Here is a 23113-nt window from a genome sequence, read left to right on the forward strand (position 1 = left end):
GTTGATGCTACAAAACTGAAGGATGGACAAATCCCAAAATTGCTCTCGCTGTAAAATGCAACCAACCAGTCTGCTAACAATATTAACCTACTGGTGTATTCCATTAATATTTGTACCTGTGCAAGTATTACAAGATAAAATATAAACCAAAGTAATATAACGCTACCAGAGTGATTTGTGATAAGCTTTTTCTAACTCAGACATTAACTGTGCTGAGTAACAGAGCTCATGACTGAAGCTGTTAGAAGGTCAGCTGGAGTAAGGCTTTTAAATCATTTACTCTAATGATGAATTGTCCAACCTGATGTGTTCTTAATGACAATCAGGCAACTCTTATAGTTTTTTTCTTGCAGCAATTAGCACAGTTTACCAAATAAATTGAATGCAATATCACAACTTCTGAACTTTGAGGTTGCTGATTTTGTTTTGAAAAATCACTTACTAAATTACAGTATAATCAGAAAATGTACCTTCATTCGAATTTCTACTTTGGTAAAGGCAGCATGGACAGTTAAAATAGCTTCATTTTCTGCCACAGGTTTAAGTATCCAAGATTGGAAAGGCATATTGACATAATATCTCTGGATCAGAGTGAAAATGTTGAACGTGTCCATCTTAAAGGACAGTATCTGTTCCTCTGGCTCAAATGTGATGCTGTGAATGCCATCTGTCTTCCATTGATTACCTATAATGAAAAATAAATATATTAGTCTGGGTTTTAACCATCTTGTTAAGGTGAAGTCACACCATCAGGGCTGAAAACTAGAGCCGACCCCTCTATGGTTGAAGGTGGGTGTTAGATGGTATATTGCTGGCAACAGCCAATTAAACGACTACCATTCAATCAGGTACAGTGGTTATATCCCATCTGCCACCCAATCACTATAGTGAGAGCTCAGGAGTGCCACCACTAACAGTGGCCATTACTGAAACTGCACCTTCAGGGAAAGGACTCAAGTCAGGGCAGTTGGGTTGGGAGACACTGAGGAAAAGCCCTCAGAAACCAGTGGAAGTGATGATGTGATCCCATAAAATGGACTGAGGAGAGCCAGGAGGAGGCACGAAAAAGGCTTGGCAGATAGGATTAGGGAGAACCCAAAGGCATTTTACTCATACATGAGGAATAAGAGAATGATCAGGGAGAAGGTAGGGCCGATCAGGGATAGCGTAGGGAACTTGTGCATGGAGCCTGAGAGACAGGGGAAGCCCTAAATGAGTATTTTGCTTCAGTTTTCTCTAAGGAAAGGGACCTTGTTGTGAATGAGAACTTTGAGGTGCTGGGATACAGGCTTGACCAGATCAAGATTGATGAAGTTGATGTGCTGAAAATTTTGGAAAACATTAAGATTGATAAGTCCCCAGGGCCAGACCAGATTTATCCCAGGCTGCTCTGAGAAGCAAGAAAGGAGGTTGCTAAGCCACTGGCGAAGATCTTTGCCTCCTCACTCTCCACAAGAGTCATACTGGAGGATTGGAAGGAGACTAATGTTGTTCCTCCTTTCAAGAAGGGGAATAGGGAAATCTCTGGTAATTACAGACCAGTCAGTCTTACATCTGTGGTCAGCAAAGTTTTGGAAAGAATTCTGAGGGTTAGGATCTATGACTATTTGGCAAAGTATAGCATGATTAAAGGCAGTCAGTATGGTTTGTGAGGGGCAGGTCATGCCTCACAAATCTTATTGAGTCCTTCGAGGAGGTGACAAGACAGGTCGACAAAGGTTGATCAGTGGATGTGGTGGATATGGACTTCAGCAAGGTATTTGAAAAGGTTCCCCACAGTAGGGTCATTCATAAAGTCAGGAAGTATGGGATACAGGGAGAATTGGCTATCTGGACTCAGAATTGACTGGCTGACAGAAGGCAGAGGGTGGTTGTAGATGGTAAGTATTCTGCCTGGAAGTCAGTGTTGAGTGGGGTCCCGTAGGGCTCTGTTCTTGGGCCTCTGCTCTTTGTAGTTTTTATAAATTACGTGGATGAGGAGGTTGAGGGGTGGCTTAGGAAATGTGCAGATGACACAAAGATTGACGATGTCGTCAATAGTATCGAGGGCTGTTGCAGGCTGCAGCACGACATAGACACGATGCAGAGCTGGGCTGAGAAATTGCCGATGACGTTCAACCTGGATCAATGCGAAGTGATGCATTTTGGAAGGTTGAACACGAATGCTGAATATAGGATTAAAGACAGGATTCTTGATAGTGTGGAGGAACAGAGGGATCTGGGTGTGCAAGTACATAGGTCCCTCAAAGTTGCCACCCAAGTGGATAGAGTTGTTAAGAAAGCATGTGGTATTTTGGCTTTCATTAACAGGGGGATCGAGTTTAAGATCCGCAAAGTTTTGCTACAGCTCTACAAGTCTCTGGTGAGATCACACTTGGAATATTGTGTCCAGTTCTGGTCGCCCTTTGCAAAGAAGGTTTACTAGGATGCTACCTGGATTGGAGGGCTTGCCGTATGAAGAAAGGTTGAAATAGCTCGGACTTTTCTCTCTGGAGAGGAGGAGGAAGAGAGGAGACCTGATCGAGGTATACAAGATAATGAGAGGAATAGGTAGAGTCAATAGCCAGAGACTTTTCCCCAGGGCAGGATTGACTGGTACAAGGGGTCATAGTTTTAAGATATTAAGGGAAAGGTATAGAGGAGATGTCAGAGGTAGGTTCTTTACGCAGAAAGTTGTGAATGCATGGAATGCATTGCCAGTGGTGGTGGTGGTGGAAGCAGAGTCATTAGGGACATTTAAACGACTTCTGGACAGGCACATGGAGAGCAGTGAGTTGAGGGGTGCACAGGTTAAGTTATTATATTTTACATTAGGATTAAACCTCTGCACAACATTGTGGGCCAAAGGGCTTGTTCTGTGCTGTATTTTTCTATGTTCTATAAAGAAAGGACCTCCACCAATGGAGCTTACAGAGAAGCATGCAGAGATTACCTAACTTCACATAGCATGGCAGACCCTTAAATGACCACAAGGTGGATGGCAATACTATCCCAATTCTGGTCATTGGCACTATGTTGGTGGGAAGATCTTGTACTCCCCACCTGATGGCTTCCTATGCCCTAGTGCCAACCTTCCCATCTCCCAGTCCGGTTCTAAGAGGCTATGAATATTCACCCATTGTGTTCACATGGAAGAGTGGCAAAGGAATCTTTGGCTGTGGGTTGCACCAGGGTGGCAAGCAGGTACTTTGTGAGACAGGGATTGATTCTGGGTGAAAGTTTGAGGATGGACAGGTGGTTGCTGTGTGGCTTAATAAAGAATTGAAGTAATTAAGAAAGAATTTTAATGCTGATATACTGCATCCCACCCCACCCCACCCCACCCACAAACAACAGAAAAACCTTATTGAAATGTTTTCCAGAAAATATTTTTAAGTCTGTGAGGGGTCAATTCTATGAGTACATCGCTTCACTCCAATGATAAAACTGTATGGTGCAGATCAGGCATTAGTCCTGACCACAGCAAAACCAATAGAGATTCTCTTCTTCAAGAAGGCCCATTTCAATTCACTCTGAGGTGAGGTTGGATTATGACCCTAGATTTTACATTGCGTGTTGCATGGTCTGAATTTTTTTATTACTGAGTAATTTTTCAATTGTGCACTGAGTGAGTTTGATACCTGTTTGGTCCCATCGAGCAGGCTTAGGCTGTTCAAAGAACAGTGCTTTTGAAGGGAGTTTGAGTGTGATTCCTGCGGGTGGTGCATTACGGCTTTCACCTTCCTTTTCATCTGGGGTGGGACTGTCTTCCTTGTTTGACTCTGGTGGATAGGGAGCTGACATCAATCCTGTATCCTTCAGCTAAAATTGACATAATATGTTTATTCATCAGTAATCATGTATATACTATTTGTGGAGTGCTTGTTAAAGTTATGAAATGTTTAAGTACCAGAAGTCAATGTACTTGAAGTTGCTTTATTATTTGTATCTTCTATAGAAATGTAACCAGAGGGTTGAAGTTTCCATGTGTTTTCTGCTCACATATTAGTGCAATCTGGTCAAAATCAATATTAAAGATCAAGAAATTTGAAACGTAAGTGAATTATGTCCATAACCATTCAAGTTTTTGTAATCTTTGTTTAATGTAGTTCAAAGAATATTTCGGACTAAACAATCAATTTTCTAAAAAGTGACCACACTGTCAGATCAGTGTAGTGACCTTGCAATAATTGTACCCATCCAGAGAGTATGGAGACTGATTAATCACGATACACCTTGAATTTCAGACACACAAGCACGTGTGGCTCAACATTAACCTAGCATTGATCAGCTGTAGCTGTAGCTGCAGTGACCAAGTCAATCGAAACTTTGCTCAAGTCTGTTTCTGAAACTAAAGCTACTAGCACTTCAGATTACCAAAAATTTAGTTTGAATAACCTTAAGTTCAATAAACAGATCTATCCTTGGTATGATCTATGTTCCAACACTAGCCAACTCAAGACATTCAGCTTTATTTCCACAGCTTCTTGGTTAAAGTTTGTGAGCTGGAATGGCTCAGATGAAGCAAAGGTCTGGGGACTGCATAAAATAATAGTTTTACGGAATGCTTTAAAAACACATGGTCATATGAGGTATCATTTTTATCAATAATATACAAACTTTAATAGTTTTTATGGTAAATGTTACTATGTTTCTTTATTACTGTTTTTGTTGACAACCAGGGTTTGATTAATTTTCAAGTGTTAAAATGGGGCTGAATTGAAAAATAGTCCAAGTCAGTAGTTCTCAAACTGTGTTCAAGTTTCTGAATTGAATGCTTGATGTAAATAAAGTAGCTGTTGACAGAGAGAGACAAACAGACAGACACATGGAATATCTCACCAAAAGATGTGAAGGGAACTTCAAAAAAACTGCAAAGGAGGCAGAGGAAGATCAAAACCAACTGGAATGTGACATCTTGTGACTACAACGATAATGAGATGGTGATAAACTGCTCAGCAGCAAGACGCCCCCTGCGAATTATATCCGAACCTACAGACAGACACGTTTTGTATTTGTCCTTCTATATCTTTCAGAGGATAGAGCTTAAAATGTCACTTTCAACTCTACTTGAGAGTTATTAGAACTGAACCTATTTGTGTATGCGAGCAAGCTAAGGTACTCATCTGTTTTAGCCTAGGTTTGAGTATTAGCACACAGTAAAGGTCACAGTCAAAATCCTTTAGTTATAGGTATCCATGTTATAGGTAAAGAGATCCTCTCAAGTGCTAGGAATCAGCATGTTAGTTATCCGGACAAAAGAGAATAGGGTAACAAAAGGAGACTCTCTCATCCTGACTTCTGGACTTCAGTCATAGTTTAACAAAATCAAATAACAAGGAACTCAACCAACCTGCAAAACCAAGAATCTTAAAACGACCAATGCTAACCTTAAGATAACCTCCACATTATTGACCACGTTTAACATCCACTCTGATACAAATCAGTCTCTGAATTGTTTGTAATTTTTTTAAGCCACTATCTTTTGAAGCCCAGTTGTAATTTCTAGTCCATGTGTGTTGCATTACTTCCCACGTGCAATAATAATTAGTAATGAACTCATTCTCTTTTAACTTAGGAAAGCCTTGTTAAATTAACTCCTTTTAAAACAGTGTCAAGAGCAAAGGTTTTCATGAGGGAAGGGATCCTTTAAAAATAAACCTCATTGGAACCAACTGAAAGGTGGATGAGAAAAGAACGGGAACCAGTTCATCCCTCCTCATCTGGGCATTTTAATGACTTGGTGCATCTGTCTAGAACCACAACACATTGGGGAATGTCTCCTGGGATCTTACCACTTACTGTATCTCTTGAAATAAAAGCATTGTTTAAACAACATTCAGATACTGTAGTATAAAATAGACGTTTACCTGGACGATTCTCCACCCTTTAACAAACTTGGGCTGAGGTGGCAACTTCAGTATGTCAAAATAATAAACTCCTCCCAGTGGTGTGTACTGATTAAAGTCAACAATACTCATATCGATGGTCTCATATGATACCTTTTCTAGATGGACAAAAAGTATGAAATCAAGTTGCAATAAACAATAGAATTCCTTTATTAGACATTATAAAAGTAATACATCAAAGACTTAGTTTTGTCCCTGCTCAGCAAAGTGACTTTCTGATTGTTGGTTCAAATTTTGCAAATATGATCTAAATGTAAATAATTATTATAACATTTCTCCTTGGGATGTGGATGATTGTTAGCAATTCCTCAATTATTGCATTTTTATAATTACCATAATAACTCTGATTTAATGGGGTATTTCAAAGCACATTAAGAGTTCGCAACATAATGTAGGACTGGGGTCATGTGTCGATTCTATGTGGAGAGGAGATACTATCCCTTCCCTAAAGTCATCAGTAAGCCAACGGTAGTGCTGTGACGATCTTCTTTTTCCCCATTTTGTCAGTCCAGAATAACCAAACTAATCAAATTCAATTTACAATTTGCGATTTGAACTGATGCCCCCTGGGTAGCACTACCCTGTTGGGTGAATTAACTCTCCATGAAGACATAACAACATCAGCCTGCCACATACTGAGCCCATTAGCGAAAATAAACAAAAGGGTCGAAATGCAAACTGAAATTGCTGAAGGAACTCAGCAAGAGAGAAATTGAGTTAATGTTTTGATGCCAGAGACAACGTTTTGAATAGAGATTTTTAAAAGAGTTCTAAATGCATTGCTTAATCCCAGGGAAGTGTTAAATGTTTGAAAATAAGCATTTTCAAAAAATGAACTACTTAATTCAGCAAAACTACAATCACTCCAATCCTGATCATTCCCTTTGTTACACAACCCTTCTTAGACCCCTCAAGTTCAGATGGCAACAGTTGGCTGTAGACAGCACGCAACTGTTTAGCTACCTTCATCAGTTCCAGCTAGACTCCATAAAGTACACCAAGATTTCATTCTCCTCAGCTCAAACTATCCACAACCCAAGGATCATCCATCACCATACAGCTCTATAAATCTCAGCAGCAACCCTAAACTGCAGCTGATGGTATGCCTCCAGAAAAATTACCAGGGATGAAAAGAGGCTGCCTGATGCCATCCTCTGAGATTTCTCCTACTCCTAAATGCTCCTATTCCTTGATCCAGAAAGACCTAGATGATTCCATCATAAATACAGAGCTGCCAAATCTCTTGCTATCCTGCCATGACTCTCCATCTCCCTACTTTCACATAAGATCCTACTCAAGGCACACCTTTGATGTTGACCTTGAAATTCCATTCAGGTTGACAACAACATGCTTTTATATTTTTCTTTTCAAATTAAAGATGCCAAGTGAATTAGTAAAACAAATTGTTACCCTTGTTGGATGAGGTGTATTGCTCAAATCTGATATCAGTTGCTGAATCTGGTGTGCCACCAGAATCTGGAGACACAACTTTTTTTTGCACACAAATGATGATGTTTAACTCAAATAAGTAGTTGAACATCCTGAGTAATGTGTTGGTACCTCAAAGGGCCGTCCTTTATTGGCCCCTTCCATCCTCCTCAACCCTACTCCCTTTCCCTGTCACTACACTTATTTAAAACCTATTTCATCTCTTTACCCATAGAAACAAACCATCCAGAAATCAATAAAATGGTGCCATTGTAGTTACAGATGGCTATCTGTTCACATTTTCAAAGGTTCAGCAGATGGATAGTCAATCACACTAGGCACCTGTTCAGATACTTCAAAGGCTCAACAGATGTCTGACCTTAAATCAATATAAAAATATCAAAGCACAGAGTCCAGATGATACGCTAATACATAATTCTCAATACTATTGAGAAGAGAACTTTACCCACTTTAGTAAGTGCTCAATGCATCTGAGCATAATGATGGCTATTTGCCTTTAGGGACAGAGACGTACAGCATCTAATTATAACATATAAAGTTGAAAACACTTTCAAAAGGTCCACGATTCCATAACAGGGCTCCCCCGTCATGGTTCAGAAGCTGACCAACTTCATAGAATCCTTATAGTGTGGATAGAGGCCATTCAGCCCATCAAGTCTACGCCAACCCTCTGAAGAACATGCCACCCAGAACAACTCCCCCAACCCCACATTTATCATAGCTAATTCACCATCTTACACATCTTTGGAATCTGGGAGGAAATTGGAGCATGAAGAGGGGACCCACGCAGACACAGGGAGAACATGCAAACTCCACACAGGCAATCACCTGAGGCTGTGAACTGAACCCGGATCCCTGGCACTGTGAGACAGCAATGTTAACCAGTGTGTCACTGTCGCACCTGAGAATGTACAGTGCAAAACTAGCCCTGTCAGCTTAATTGTTCAATGCCAGTGTTTGACCTCCACTTGGCCCACCTCGCAACTTAGGTCATCTCTCCCCCTCAGCATTATCTTCTACCACTTTGTCCCGCACCTCAAAGGGCTAAAAGTGGCTAAGAAATGTCCTTGGACAATGGCTTAAGGAGGATACTGTGAGAGGCAAAGGAGGAAGTAGCTGGTGCCTTAACAGATATCTTTGCATTCTCTTTGGCCTCAGGTGAGGTTCCAGAGAACTGGAGAATGGCCAATGTTGTTCCTTTGTTTAACAAGGAAAACAGATAATCCAGATAATTACAGGCCAGTGAGCCTCACATCAGTAATGGGAAGCTGTGGGAGAAGATACTGAGATTCAGGATTTATTCATATTTGGAAGGTCATACCTCACCAACTTGATTCAGTTTTTATGAGAAGGTGACAAGAATGATTGATGAGAGAAGGGCAGTGGATGTTGTCTACATGGGACTTTAGTAAGGCATTTGACAAGATACCTCATGGCAGACTGGTACAAAAGGTACAGACTCATGGGATCCAGTGGGAGCCGGTTAGATGGATACAACACTGGCTTAGTCACAAGACAGAGTGTCATAGTGGAAGGGTACTTTTTGGAATGGAGATCAGTAACTAGTGGTTACTGGGACCTTTGTTGTTTGTAATATATATAAATGATCTGGAGAAAAATGTAGGTGGTCTGATTGTGGATTAAGTTTGCAGATGACACCAAAATTGGCAGATTTGCAGATAGTGAGGAGCATTGTCATATAGATATAGATGCAGATTTAAGCAGAGAAATAGCAAATGGAGTTTAATCCAGACAAATGTGAGGTGATGCATTTTGGAAGATCAAATTCAGGTGTAAATTATACAGCTGAGTGGCAGACAACACTAAATTGAGTGGTAGTGTGTGCCGTGAGAAGGATGCTAAGAGACTGCAGGATGACTTGGAAAGACTGACTGAGTGGGCACATACTTCGCAAATGCAATATAATGTGGATAAATGTGAGGCAACAACAGAAAGGCAGATTATCATCCGATTGGTGGCAGTTTAGGAAAAGATGAGGTGCAACGAGACTTGGGTGTCAGGGTGGAACAGTCACTGAAGGTTGACATACAGGTGTAGCAGACAGTGAGGAAAGCTAATGGCATGCTGGCCTGCATAGTGAGAGGATTTGAGTATCGGAGTAAGGATATCTTGCTGCAGTTATATAGGGCCTTGGTGAGTATTGTGTGCAGTTTTGGTCTCCTAGTCTGAGGAAGGACATTCTTGCTATTGAGGGAGTTCAGCAAAGGTTCACCAGACTGCTTCCCCAGATGGTAGGACTGACACATGAAGAAAGACTGGATCGACTGGGCTTGGATTCACTGGAATTTAGAAGAATAAGGTGGAGGTCTCATAGAAACATTTCAAATCCCGCTAGATGCGAGAAGAATGTTTCCAATGTTGGGCAACTCCAGAACTAGGAGTCAAAGAATAAGGGGTAAGCCATTCAGGATTGAGATGAGGAAGAATTTCTTCACTCAGAGAGTTGTGAACCTTTGGAATTCTCTCCCATAGGAAACTGTTGGGGCCAGTTCATTAGATATATTCAAGAGGGAGCTGGTTGTGGCCCTTGTTGCTAAAGGGATCAAGAGGTATGGGGAGAGGGTGGGAATGGGATACTGAGATTGCATAATTAGCCATGATCATGTTAAATGGTGGTGCATGCTCGAAGGGCCGAATGGCCTACTTCTACTTTCTATGTTTCTATGTAATCCTTAGCAACATGGACATATAGAGGGATCTAAGCATACAGATCCATAGATCCCTGAGAGATCCCTAAGGTGGTCAAGAAGAAATACAGCACACTTGCCTTCATTGGCTGGGGCACTGAGTATAAAAGTTGACAATTTATGTTACAGCTACAGAATAGTTTAGTTAGGCCAAACTTGGAATATTGTGTGCAGTTCTGGTCGCCACACTCTCAGAATGGATGCTTTGGACAGCATGCAGAAAAAGTTTTGGAAGGTTTTAGTTATGAGGAGAGGTTGGATATATTTGGAATGTTTTCATTGGAAAGATGGTGGCTGAGGGGCAAGCTGACAGAGGTCTACAAAATTATGAGAGACATAGATAGGACATGATTCAGAGATGCCGGTGTTGGACTGGGGTGTACAAAGTTAAAAATCACACAACACCAGGTTATAGTCCAACAGGTTTAATTGGAAGCACACTAGATAGGACAGGCAGTCAGAGGCCTTTTCCCAGGATGGGAAGGTCAACTACAAGGGGGCACAGGTTCAAGGTGAGGAAGTGGAGGTTTAGGGGAGAAGTGCGGGGAAAATCTTTCAAAAAGAGGGTGCTGGGTGCCTGGCACATACTGCCAGTGCTGGTGGTGGAAGTAGGCATATTAGCAACGTTTAAGGTGCATCTTGATGGACACACGAATAGGAGACGAACAGAGGGATAGAAACCATGTATGGGCAATAAATAGCTAGTCTAAATAAGGGCTAGGAATCAACACAGAGTTAGTGAGCCAAAGGGCCTGTTTCTGGGCTGTACTGTATTGTATTGACTCGATCACTTTACTTATCCAGTTTCCATTGAAGCACATCTGCACTATTCACCTCAACGACTCCATGTGTTGGTGAGTTCTACATTCCCATCACTCTTGGAGTAAAGAGGTTTCTCTGCAGTTCTGTAGCGGGTTGGATTTTGTCAGGACTATCATATATTTACAACCCCTTGTTCAGGTTTATAGAAAGAGAAGTCTTTAATTGTGTTTCATTTTTTTTAATTTTAATCATTCAAATTCTTTAAAAGTTTGCAATGGTTAAATGTAAACAACCTCTTGTTTTAAAAGAGTCTTTTCTAATTATCTGTTAATTTAGTAATTTTTTTTTACTTTTTCTTGACATTTCCATTTTAATGAAGCTTGTTAATTCAGCTTCTTTAAGGCAAAAAGGCAACTTTAAATTAATTACATCAAAACATTGTCACATTAAAATAGGTATGGCCTTAATTTGACTCAAAAACAGATTGTGAAGATGAATTAAATTCTTTTACTTGAAAGTTACCACGAACATGGCAACCACTGAATGATATGCGGAAGCTTCATGGTTCGGCTAGAAATAGAATAACCCAGAGGTTATGAGTTCAAATCCCACCATGACTTGCATTGTTCTTTTGAGTTTAGAATGGTTTAAGACGATTAAAGGATTTGTTCTGTTAGTGCAGCCCAGAGTAAGCTGGTAGGACTTTAAACTTAGAGCTAGGCCCTTCCAAGCTAACGTCTTCACAAAAAGGTAGCAGAAATTTGGAACTCTCTCCCCACTGAAACTACGAAAGATAGTTTCAATAAAGACTGATGAAATGGAGACTGATCAGTTTTAGATCAGGGTAAGAGAACGTAAATGGATAATTAGAGTTAGGATACAGATCAACCTAACTGAATGGTGGAACTGGCACAATAGGTTCATCTGCTCCTCAGGGTGGAGTCTTGCAATTCAGTAAATTTGTGGGCTAGCAATGGAAAGAATAAGTGACACTGTCAATGCACTAGCAATCCAACCAGCTAATATTCTGGGGACTTGAGTTTGAATCTCACCATGGCCAATGAGGAAATATACAATCAATAAATATCTTGAATAAAGGATTAAACTAATAGAACATAAAATAACAGCACAGCTCTGGAACAGGCCTTTCAGCCCACCATGTCTGTACTGACCATGCTAACCGATCTAAATTAATCCCATCTAATGACACATGGTCCATATTCCTCTATTGTGTCTCTGACCTGCTGAGGTTTCTAGTACTTTCTATTTATATTTCAGATTTCCTACATCCAGGATATTTCGCTTTTTGTATCCTTGGTACTCTGTTGAATACTACATAACCGGTTTTATTATCTGATGCAGTTAGATTTCAAAAGGTATCTCTGTAAGTATATTTTTCTATCATTTATACTATATATATTAAATATATTGTTTATTTGCAAATATTTCCTACTGCTGGCATAACATTTGGTCACAATTATCAGTCAACTTTACCCACTGTAACTTGGCATGACACTTGTCATTCAGTTGTATAAGTCAATTGTTGGACATTACCTTCTAGTCTCACCACTAAATTTGATTCCACCTTGTATAATCAAACAGTTAATTCATTGTACAGTTGCCAAATTGAATAGCATAATATGAAATGCCTTACATAGGTAACACTTTTTGCTATTCACAAACTTCAGAACTTTGTGCCACCATTTCTCATTGTAAATGACTATATTAATATTTCCCATTCAATTTTATTATGTAAATTGTTCTGCAGTTGCCATGGCTGTAGTGACCATTAGGTGGCTTCACGCAACAAGTTTTGTTCTCTCCCAATTCCATAACCATCCAGTTTATCAAAACAAAAAGCAGGTTTTTCAATTGACAGCATCAGATGTGAATTAACTCTGGCATGAAGACAGTAAATCAGAGACTGTAGTCTCTCTCTCTCTCTTTCTCTCTCTCTCTCTTTCTCTCTCTCTCTCTCTGTCTTATTTTGGCTTCAGGTTGCTATCAGTCAGTCCTTGTCCCCTGTTCTGCTTCCATCGTTTTTAGTCCTGTTGCTTGCTTCTTTTTTAAACGTCTGTCATCCTGCTTTTTTCTCTATCTTCATTTTGTTTTGAAGTGACCGAAAGTGGTCATGAAGAAAGGGGAAAGGAGCTACTGAGGACTACAAGCTGTGTTTTCTGATGGAGGTTGCAAGTGGAGAATAATGAATGAAGGGAATAATCTAACCTCATCAAGGGGTTTCACTCCCTTATTAGGAATATAAAGTAATTATTTAAATAAATCTAATTATATTAAATTTACACAGTTATTTTTAAAAATATATCTGAATTTCTTGACTGATAACCAAGATAACTAACTAAGGGTTACGATGGTGACGACTAATGGTAACGATTCTCCACTGCACATTCGCCACTGATGATTAGCCACTGCTAGCTCTCCACCAGCGTTTCTCCACCGGGGTCGTTTGACCTCTGGAGACTATTCACCACCGGAAATATATACATGTACTGATTGTTTTCCCTCCCTCCTGTTCTTTCATACTTCTCAGTCCCCTTTATTTATACAACTGCATACTACATATTGATAAAAAAAGAGGTAAAATAAATATCATTTTATTGGTTTATATATAAAAATGAGTTACAAACTTTAACCAGAAAAAGGAAATATATTTTAAAAATATTTATTATGGCAGTAAAATCTCACATTAATATTAAACAATGAAATTTCAGTTCATTTGATAGTTATGCGCTATTCCTCTAAGATATTCCAATCTCTTTCACCGTATTCAAGAACAACGCAACGTAAACACTACCTTAACCAATATAACAACAATTTTATAGAGTTTAGATATGCTTGTTCTCTAACATTTTAAACGTTGTTAAATTTTTAAAAATCTATTAACAAAAATAAATCGTTATTAAAACAAGTAAACGCTACCACCAATATTCAAAATATACGACTTATTTGCGGTGGCGAATTGCCTTCAGTGGCCAATGGGCTGTGGCTAAGCGTCCTCAGTGGACAAAGGGCAGTGGCTAATCGTTCGCGGTGAATCTGCTGTGGCAAATGGTCCACCCCGGAGGCAGTGGCATGGCAGTAATTTCTACTAGGCGGAAGTGAGTACTGCAGATACTGGAGATTAGAGTCAAGATTAGAGTGGTGCTGGAAAAGCACAGCAGGCTAGGCAGCTTCCGAGGAGCAGGAAAATCAACGCTTCAGGCAAAAGCCCTTCATCAGGAGGTTCTAGTAATTTCTACTAGCCTAGTAACATAATCCCCGGACTAATGGAACACATAGGTTCAACTTCCACCATGATAGTGAAATTTGATAAAAATATCAAAATTGGAATAATAAGCAAGCCTAAGGATGGACACTGTTAATTGTTATTAAAAGAAAATGGTCACTAATGTCCTTTAGGGAACAAAATAGATCATCCTTACTTGATCTGGCCTAAAATGCTCCAGAACCACAGAAATATGGTTAATGCTTAACCTTTTCTGGGCAATTAAGGATAGGGCAATAAAAGTTGGTTTAACCAGCAACATTCACATCCTATTAAAAAAAGAAAGGTGTATATAAACATCCAAACTTTGCTGTTAAGTGTTTAAACTCACACCTAACAACTAATATTTTCATCCCTGCTTCATTTCTATGTCATCATGTACACAAAGGAACTACAGATGTTTGTCATTGTGTTCTGGAATCATAGTAAAATCACAAATTCTAGCAAGAATTGCTATGTGGGGAGTTGTCAATGTTTTCACCTGGGCTTCACAGAGTTTCCTTACAACTTTTGTGGCTACACCTTCAGTTCATATACAAAACTACTCTTTGATTTTCCAGTGGGCAGAGCTTATTATCAGACTTTGCATTTTATCCTTTCATGTGATATAGGTGAATCTGGCTAGGCCTGCAATTATTGGCCATCTCTGATTACCCTTGAGAAGGTGGTGGTGAACTGCCTTCCTGAACCACTGCAGTTCATTTGGTGTGAGGCCATTTACAGTGCTGTTTCGAAGCAAGTTCCAGGATGAAGGACTGACAATATGATTCCAAGTCAGGATGCTGTGTGCCTTACAGAGGAGCTTTCAAGTGGTGGTATTCCCATGTATCTGCTGCCCTTGTCCTCCTAGGTTAGAGAGATCATGGATATGGAATGTGCTGTCCAAGAAGCCCTGATGAATTTCTGCAATGCACCCAGTGGATGGTATGCACTGCTGCCATTGCGTATTACTCAGAGCAGAGTTCCTTGCTCCTGACAGGTTTTTATAGTTACAGTATTTATATAGCTGGTCCAGTTTAGTGATGACCCCAAGAATATTATTAATAGGAATTCAGTGATAGTAATATTGAGTGTCAAGGGATAATGGTTAGATTCTGTCTTGATGGAGTCGGTCAATGTTTGGTACTTGTGTGGCCATTTAATACCTAAGCATGGATGTTTTCTAGGTCTTGCTGCATATGGACACAGATGGCTTCATTATGTGTGGCATCATATATAGCATTTAAGTCTGTTCAATTATTGGCAAATATCCCCAAGTCTAACCTTATGATGGAGGTAAGGTCACTGATGAAGCAGCTAAGAATGGTTGAATTTAGGACAATATCATGAGGAACTTTTCTTCCTTACTTTTTCATCAATATTGTTGATCATTCAGGATATTCTGGCCTTGGATATCCCACATTTTTTCTCATGGGTATGTCCCCAGTTGCACACTAGTCATCTCCTTTTTGAAAGTCTTCCATTTTTCATCCAGTCTTTTATCCATTAAAATTTGTTTCCAATTAACTTGCTCTGTTTAACTTTTAAACACCTTTGGGGAGGCAATGGCCTAGTAGTATTATTGTGGACTATTAATCTAGAGACCGAGGTTTGAATCAAATCATGGGAAATGGTGGAATTTGAATTTAATAAATATTTGGAATTAAGAGTCTAATGATGACCATGAATCCATTGTAAACTGTCGGAAAAATGCATTTAATGTCCTTTAGGGAAGGAAGTTGCCATCCTTCCCTGGTCTGGCCTGCATGTGACTTCAGACCCACAGCAGTGAAGTTGACTCTTAACTGCCATTTAGGCAATTAGGGATGGGCAATAAATGCTGGCCTAGCCAACAAAGCCCATGAATAAATTTAAAAGATATGCACTTTTCCACTCTGGTATCTTAATCCTTGACTGATATTTATCCTTTTTCAACTTAATATTAAACCTAATTATATTATGATTGCTATTTCCCAAATGCTCTCCTCCTCTAAAATTTTCCACTTGGCCTGCCTCATTTCCTACAAGCAGATCCAGCACAGTTTCCTCTTGGGTATGACTGGAAATGTACAGTTCCAGAAAGTTCTCCAGCATGCATTACAGGAATTTCTCCTGTTCTGCGTTCTACAATCTACCTTTTATTTCCAGTCTATCCTGGGGTAATTGAAATCACCAATCACAACCCTACTTATGTCGCATGTTTTTATAACCTTCCCTCAAATGCTCTCTTTGACTTCCTCCCCACTATTTGGAGGTCTATAAAAAATACCAACAAGGCCACTGCTCCCATCCTGTTTCTCACCTCCAATCATATAGATTCTCTTTCAGGAACTGCATCTCATTCAAGGGCTATGACATTATCTTTGACCAAGTCTGCTGCACCTCCTCCCTTTTCACCCATCCCAACTTCATACTCAAGAGTTTATAACCCAGGGCTTCAGCCACAGTTCTGCCAATGATACTATGTAATATCTCCCTACAGCAATTTTTGTTTCCAGTTCCCTAATTTTGTTCTCTATATTCCATGCATTTACACACTCGCAACTTAACACTGCCCTTATTTCTTTCTTGCCCAATGGAAGATGAGTGTTTCTTTTTCACTGTCAACATTCTAACCTTCCCTCATTTCCTTTTCCATGCTCCCCATCCTCTTTCTTTTGCCCATACTGGTACTTCCAAAAGTAGGTCCATTGATCAACTCACCCACCCCAACATGAACTGATTGTTCAACCTCCTTTTCCAGAAGTTCTTTGACACTAGACCCTTTGAGATTCCCTTCTCAGTTGTGATGAGTGAGCCAACCTTTCTTAGAATTCTCCTCAGTCACTTCTCACTACTATCCTCTGTTCCAGTTGTTCAGCATTTGGACTGTTGATCTAGTTTTGAGTTGTTGCACTGTTCCAAGTCAGGCCCATTAGCATGGCAGCAGTACCACATAACATACCAAAGGGTGTCCTCAATGTGAAGATTACACTTCATCTCCACAAGACTGGGCAGTGGTTTCTCCTACTGATACTTCCTAAGACAGAAACCTCCAAGACAGATAGATTGGGTGAGGTCAAGTAGGTCTTACCCTTTTGTCGGTTCTCTTATTACTTGCTGTAGACTCAATCTAGCAGCAATGCCCTGTGGCACTTGACGAGCTTAATCAATATTGGTGCATTCTTGCTGATGGACATTGAAGCTCCTTGTGCCCTTGTCACACTTAGTGTTTCCTCCAAGTGTGTTCAACATTGAACAGCATTGATTCATCAGCCAAGACGGAGTACAGAGGAACCTTGATTATTCGGCATTCAATTATCCGAATTTCGGATTATTCGGCAAGATTGCAAGGTCCCAATGCTTGGCTAAACAGTGTATCCGGCATTTGATTATCCAAATTTCGATTATCTGAAAATAATACTCCCTGCCCGTGTCATTCGGATAATCGAGGTTCCTCTGTAGTAGATAGTAATCAGCATGAGGTTTCCTTGCATATGTTGATCTGATGCCTTAAGATTGCATGGAGTCCAGAGCCTATGATGACAACTCCAACGGCAATGTTTTTATCGCACATTGGGTAGGTCCCACCTAGAACACGGCATTATTATTGTGTATTTATAGGCATCACACTCACAGAAGGAGGTCAGGTCTTGGAGAAGCTACAGAGGAGATTTACTATCATGACCAGGAAGGTCAGAAACTAGAGGACACAGATTTAAAGTAATTAACAGAAGGATGAGAAGAAATTGTTTTGATTCTGAGCCATAATGATCTGGAATGTTCTACATGGAAGTGCAATGGAAGGAGATTCAGTAGTAACTTCCAAAGAAGATTTAAATACTTATTTGAAAAATAGAAACTTTTAGGGCTGTGGGGAGAGTGTAACTAATAGGGCTTTCAAAGAGCTGGAACAAACACAAACTGAATAGCCTCCTATGCTCTATGATTCTAATTAATCTTCCTTTGATGAATTAGAAATGTAAGAGCAGATTTTCAACTTCAGTGCCTCATAAACACATATTAGATATTTATAATATCGCTAATAATATTATTAATAAGCTCCAAAGTCTTAATGTTCTAAGAAGCCAGGACAGCCAGAATGGATTGACTAACCTTCAGTGTGAATTCCATTATTTATAAAATTTGAAGTAAAACTATAAAGCCTGCAAAGGAATGAATTATAATGTTTGTTGAAAAATGGATTGGCAGTTGGATGATCTGCAATACAGATCTGATCAGATAAATCTGGCTGGTCTTCCAGATTTTACCCCATGTAAACCTGAGGTAATCCAAAACTCTACTGCCCATTTTCTTAATTCACATCTAATTCCAAATCCCTATCAACTTTCTATTCTCATTAGCACCCAGTCAAGTAAAACCTTAATTTTAAAGCTCCAATCCTTGTTTTCGAGGCCTTCCCTAACTCTGCAATCTTCTCAAACTCCACAACTCTCCAAGATACGTTCAACTCGAAAGGGTTGATTTAGTTTAAGAGGAGTTGAAACTTTATTGCTGGAACAGCACAGCAGGTCAGGCAGCATCCAGGGAACAGGAGATTCGACGTTTCGGGCACAGGCCCTTCTTCAGGAATGAGCAGAGAGTGTTCAGCAGGAGAAGATAAAAGGTAGGGAGGAGGGACTTGGAGGAGGGGCGTTGGAAATGTGATAGGTGGAAAGAGGTCAAGGTGAGGGTGATAGGTCGGAGTAGGGTGGAGGCGGAGAGGTCAAGAAGAAGACTGCAGGTCAGGAAGGCGGTGCCGGGCTGGAAGGATCCGGCTGAGACAAGGTGGGGGGAGGGAGGGGGTTAGTTTAAGAGGATGTTGCTGGGACTGGAAAGTTTGAGCTACAAGGGGAGGCTAGGTAAACTGTGACATTTTTTCCTGGAATGTCAGAGGCTGAGGGTGATCTTACAAAGGTTTATAAAATTATGAGGGGCATAGATAAAGTGAATAGCCAAGATCTTTTTCCAAGGGTAGAGGAGTCCAAAGCTAGATGGCAAAGGTGAGCAGGGCAAGATTTAAAAGGGACCTGAGGGGCAATTTTTTCACAAGGGTAGTGCATGTATGGATTGAGCTGCCAGAAAAAGTGGTGGAGGCGGGTACAATTACAATATTTAAAAGACATTTAGACAGGTACATGAATAGAAAAGGTTTAGAGGAATAGGGGTCAAATACAGGCAAATGGGGCTAGTTCCATTTAAGTTACTAGTCGGCATGGACGAGTTAGGTAGAAGGGTCTGTCTCTGTGCTGTATGACTCTATCTAATTTTGCTCTTTCCAAATTGCCCCAATTTTAATCACAGCATAACTGATGGCTGTGCCTTCTGTTGCCTGGGGTCTTAAGGTACAGAAATGTCTCCCTACACTTTTCTACATTCCTATATCATTTCTCTCCTTCAAGGCATTCTTTATAACTACCCCAACCTACCTATCTTAACTAACCTTAATATCTCTTTGTGGTTTTGTATCATATTTTGTTTATAATGCTCTGTGATGTGTCTTGTCACATTTAGAACATAGAACATAGAAGAATACAGCGCAGTACAGGCCCTTCGGCCCTCGATGTTGCGCCGATCCAAGCCCACCTAACCTACACTAGCCCACTATCCTCCATATGCCTATCCAATGCCCGCTTAAATGCCCATAATGAGGGAGAGTCCACCACTGCTACTGGCAGGGCATTCCATGAACTCACGACTCGCTGAGTAAAGAACCTACCCCTAACATCTGTCCTATACCTACCCCCCCTTAATTTAAAGCTATGCCCCCTTGTAATAGCTGACTCCATACGTGGAAAAAGATTCTCACTGTCGACCCTATCTAAACCCCTAATCATCTTATACACCTCTATCAAGTCACCCCTAAACCTTCTTTTCTCCAATGAAAACAACCCCAAGTGCCTCAGCCTTTCCTCATACGATCTTTCTATCATACCAGGCAACATCCTGGTAAACCTCCTCTGCACCCGTTCCAGTGCCTCCACATCCTTCCTATAGTATGGCGACCAAAACTGCACACAATACTCCAGATGTGTCCGCACCAGAGGCGACCAAAACTGCACACAATACTCCAGATGTGACCGCACCAGAGTTTTATACAACTGCAACATGACCTCAGTATTCTGGAACTCAATTCCTCTACCAATAAAAGCCAGTACGCCATATGCCTTCTTCACCGCACTATTTACCTGGGTGGCAACTTTCAAAGATTTGTGTACATGGACACCAAGATCCCTCTGCTCATCCACACTACCAAGTATCCGACCGTTAGCCCAGTACCCCATCTTTTTATTACTCTTACCAAAGTGAATCACCTCACACTTAGCTACATTGAACTCCATTTGCCACCTTTCTGCCCAGTTCTGCAGCTTATCTATATCCCGCTGTAACCTACCACATCCTTCCTCACTGTCTACAACTCCTCCGACTTTCGTATCATCCGCAAACTTACTCACCCAACCTTCTAACCCCTCCTCCAGGTCATTTATAAAAATGACAAACAGCAATGGTCCCAAAACAGATCCTTGCGGAACACCGCTAGTGACGGCACTCCAAGATGAACCTTTGCCATCAACTACTACCCTCTGTCTTCTTCCAGCCAGCCAACTCCTAATCCAAACCTCCAACTCACCCTCAATGCCATACCTCCGTATTTTTTGCAGTAGTCTACCATGGGGAACCTTATCAAACGCCTTACTAAAATCCATATACACCACATCTACCGCTTTCCCCTCGTCCACCTCCTTAGTCACCTTCTCAAAGAATTCAATAAGGTTTGTGAGGCACGACCTGCCCTTCACAAAACCATGCTGACTATCCTTGATCACATTATTCCTATCCAGATGTTCATAAATCCTATCCCTTACAATTCTCTCTAAGATTTTGCCCACAACAGAAGTGAGACTCACCGGCCTATAGTTACTAGGGTTATCCCTACTCCCCTTCTTGAACAAGGGAACCACATTTGCTAGCCTCCAATCTTCTGGCACTACTCCTGTAGACAACGAGGACATAAAAATCAAGGCCAATGGCTCTGCAATCTCTTCCCTTGCTTCCCAGAGAATCCTAGGATAAATGCCATCAGGCCCAGGGGACGTATCTATTTTCACCCTTTCCAGAATTTCCAACACCTCTTCTCTACATACCTCAAAGCCATCCATTCTACTTAATTGTGACTCAGTACTCACATTGACAACAATGTCCTGTTCCTGATTGAATACTGACAAAAAGTATTCATTCAGTGTCTCCCCAATCTCTTCAGCCTCCACACGCAACTTCCCACTACTATCCTTGACTGGACCTATTCCTACCCTAGTCATTCTTTTATCCCTGACATACCTATAGAAAGCCTTAGGGTTTTCCCTAATCCTACCAACTAAGTCACCATAAACCCGGGTTCAATTCCCGCCTCAGGCGACCGACTGTGTGGTGTTTGCACATTCTCCCCGTGTCTGCGTGGGTTTCCTCCGGATGGTCCGGTTTCCTCCCACACTCCAAAAATGTGCAGGTCAGGTGAATTGGCCACGCTAAATTGCCTGTAGTGTTAGGTGCAGGGGTAAATGTAGGGGAATGGGTCTGGGTGGGTGCGCTTCAGCGGTTTGGTGTGGACTTGTTGGGCTGAAGGGCCTGTTTCCACACTGTAAGTAATCTAATAACTAATTGCTTTACCATTCCTTACCACAACATACCATTCACTTTCTCCCAATGCACTTGAAACAAATATTTTTTTAGAAATGTTGCTATATGTGTAGTTAAAAATCTTACAACACCAGGTTATAGTCCAACAGATTTATTTGGAAGTACTAGTTTTCAAAGCATTGCTCCTTCAACTAGATACCTGATGAAGGAACAGCGCTCTGAAGTACTTCCAAATAAACCTGTGGGACAATAACCTGATGTTGTGTGATTTTTAACATTATCCGCTCCAGTCCAACACCAGCACCTCCACATCATGGCTATATATATATATAGGAAATTTCTGAACATATTTATACACTATCTGCATAAAGTGCATAGCTTATTTGGACCATGATCATGTTTTGACACTTACAGTTCCCAACATCATAATACTTTGGTTGATTTGTAGCTCAACTCCACTTTTCAATGATTGATTCACCTCCCTTGCTTCCCTCCCGAGATAACAAAACCTATCTTTCTTAGTCCTGAATATTTTAATTTACACCAATCCAACACCCACTCCCCAAAACTCTGTTACAGCATTTTGGAGGATCACATTCCATTTTGATTTCCAAATCTTTTAAACAAAAGTTGCACTCAATGACTTCTTGCAACTGAAAAATTGCACATTTCCTACCTGAAACGAGTTCTATACTTGGTAACTTTGCATCAACATCTTCGACAACTCGTTCCCTGCTTGATGATCTGCTTCTTAATTCCATTTCCTCCCTGGATCCGCTACTTATTGCACTCTACAAAATAGTAAAATGATTGTTCAATTTTACGAAGATTATTGATAGTAAGGAAATTGGGGGTGGTGGGGGGGGGGGGGCAGGGTGCAATTGCCTATTGGTAGTATCACTGCACTATTCATCAGAAACTCTGCTAATGTTCTGTGGACACAGGTTCAAATCCTGCCATGTCAGATGGTGGAATTTGAATTCATTTTTTTTTAAATTCTGGAATTAAAAATCTATTGATGGCCATGAAGTCACTGTCGATTTTCAGAAAAACCCATCTGGTTCACTAATATCCTTCAGGAAAAACAAATAGCCATCCTCACCTGGACTGGCCTACATGTGACTTCAAACCCACAGCAATTTGGTTGACTCTCAACTGCCCTCTGAAATGGCCATTCAGTTGTACCAATCGCTACAAAGTCTCAAAGCAATGAAACTGAACAAATCACCTGGCATCGACCTGGCCACCTGAAAAGACAATGGCAGTAACAGCCCTTTTGACCATGCAGGATCCTAACATCTGGGAGCTGGTGCCAAAATTGGGAGAGCTGTCTCACAGAGTAGTCAAAAAAAGCGTGACATTGTCTGTAAGGTATGATTCCATGAGCATGATTATATCCCAGACACCACCACTACCATCACCATCTC

General features: G+C 40.7%; 1 protein-coding gene across 1 annotated transcript in view; it reads right to left on the bottom strand.

The window, feature by feature from the left end:
- Positions 1–23113, bottom strand: part of dnai7 (dynein axonemal intermediate chain 7) — an 80420-nt gene that overhangs the window by 16182 nt on the left and 41125 nt on the right. The window contains exons 11-14 of the mRNA XM_087999301.1: positions 22363–22477; positions 5850–5986; positions 3621–3801; positions 471–685 (exon numbers count right to left, since the gene is read on the bottom strand). Coding sequence (XP_087855427.1) covers positions 471–685; positions 3621–3801; positions 5850–5986; positions 22363–22477 — 648 coding nt within the window. The remainder of the gene's footprint in view (positions 1–470; positions 686–3620; positions 3802–5849; positions 5987–22362; positions 22478–23113) is intronic.

Source organism: Chiloscyllium plagiosum, unplaced genomic scaffold, assembly GCF_037043375.1.
Source record: "Chiloscyllium plagiosum isolate Xiang-an unplaced genomic scaffold, Cpla_swu_hap1 HiC_scaffold_23, whole genome shotgun sequence".
NCBI classification, from domain to species: domain Eukaryota; kingdom Metazoa; phylum Chordata; class Chondrichthyes; order Orectolobiformes; family Hemiscylliidae; genus Chiloscyllium; species Chiloscyllium plagiosum.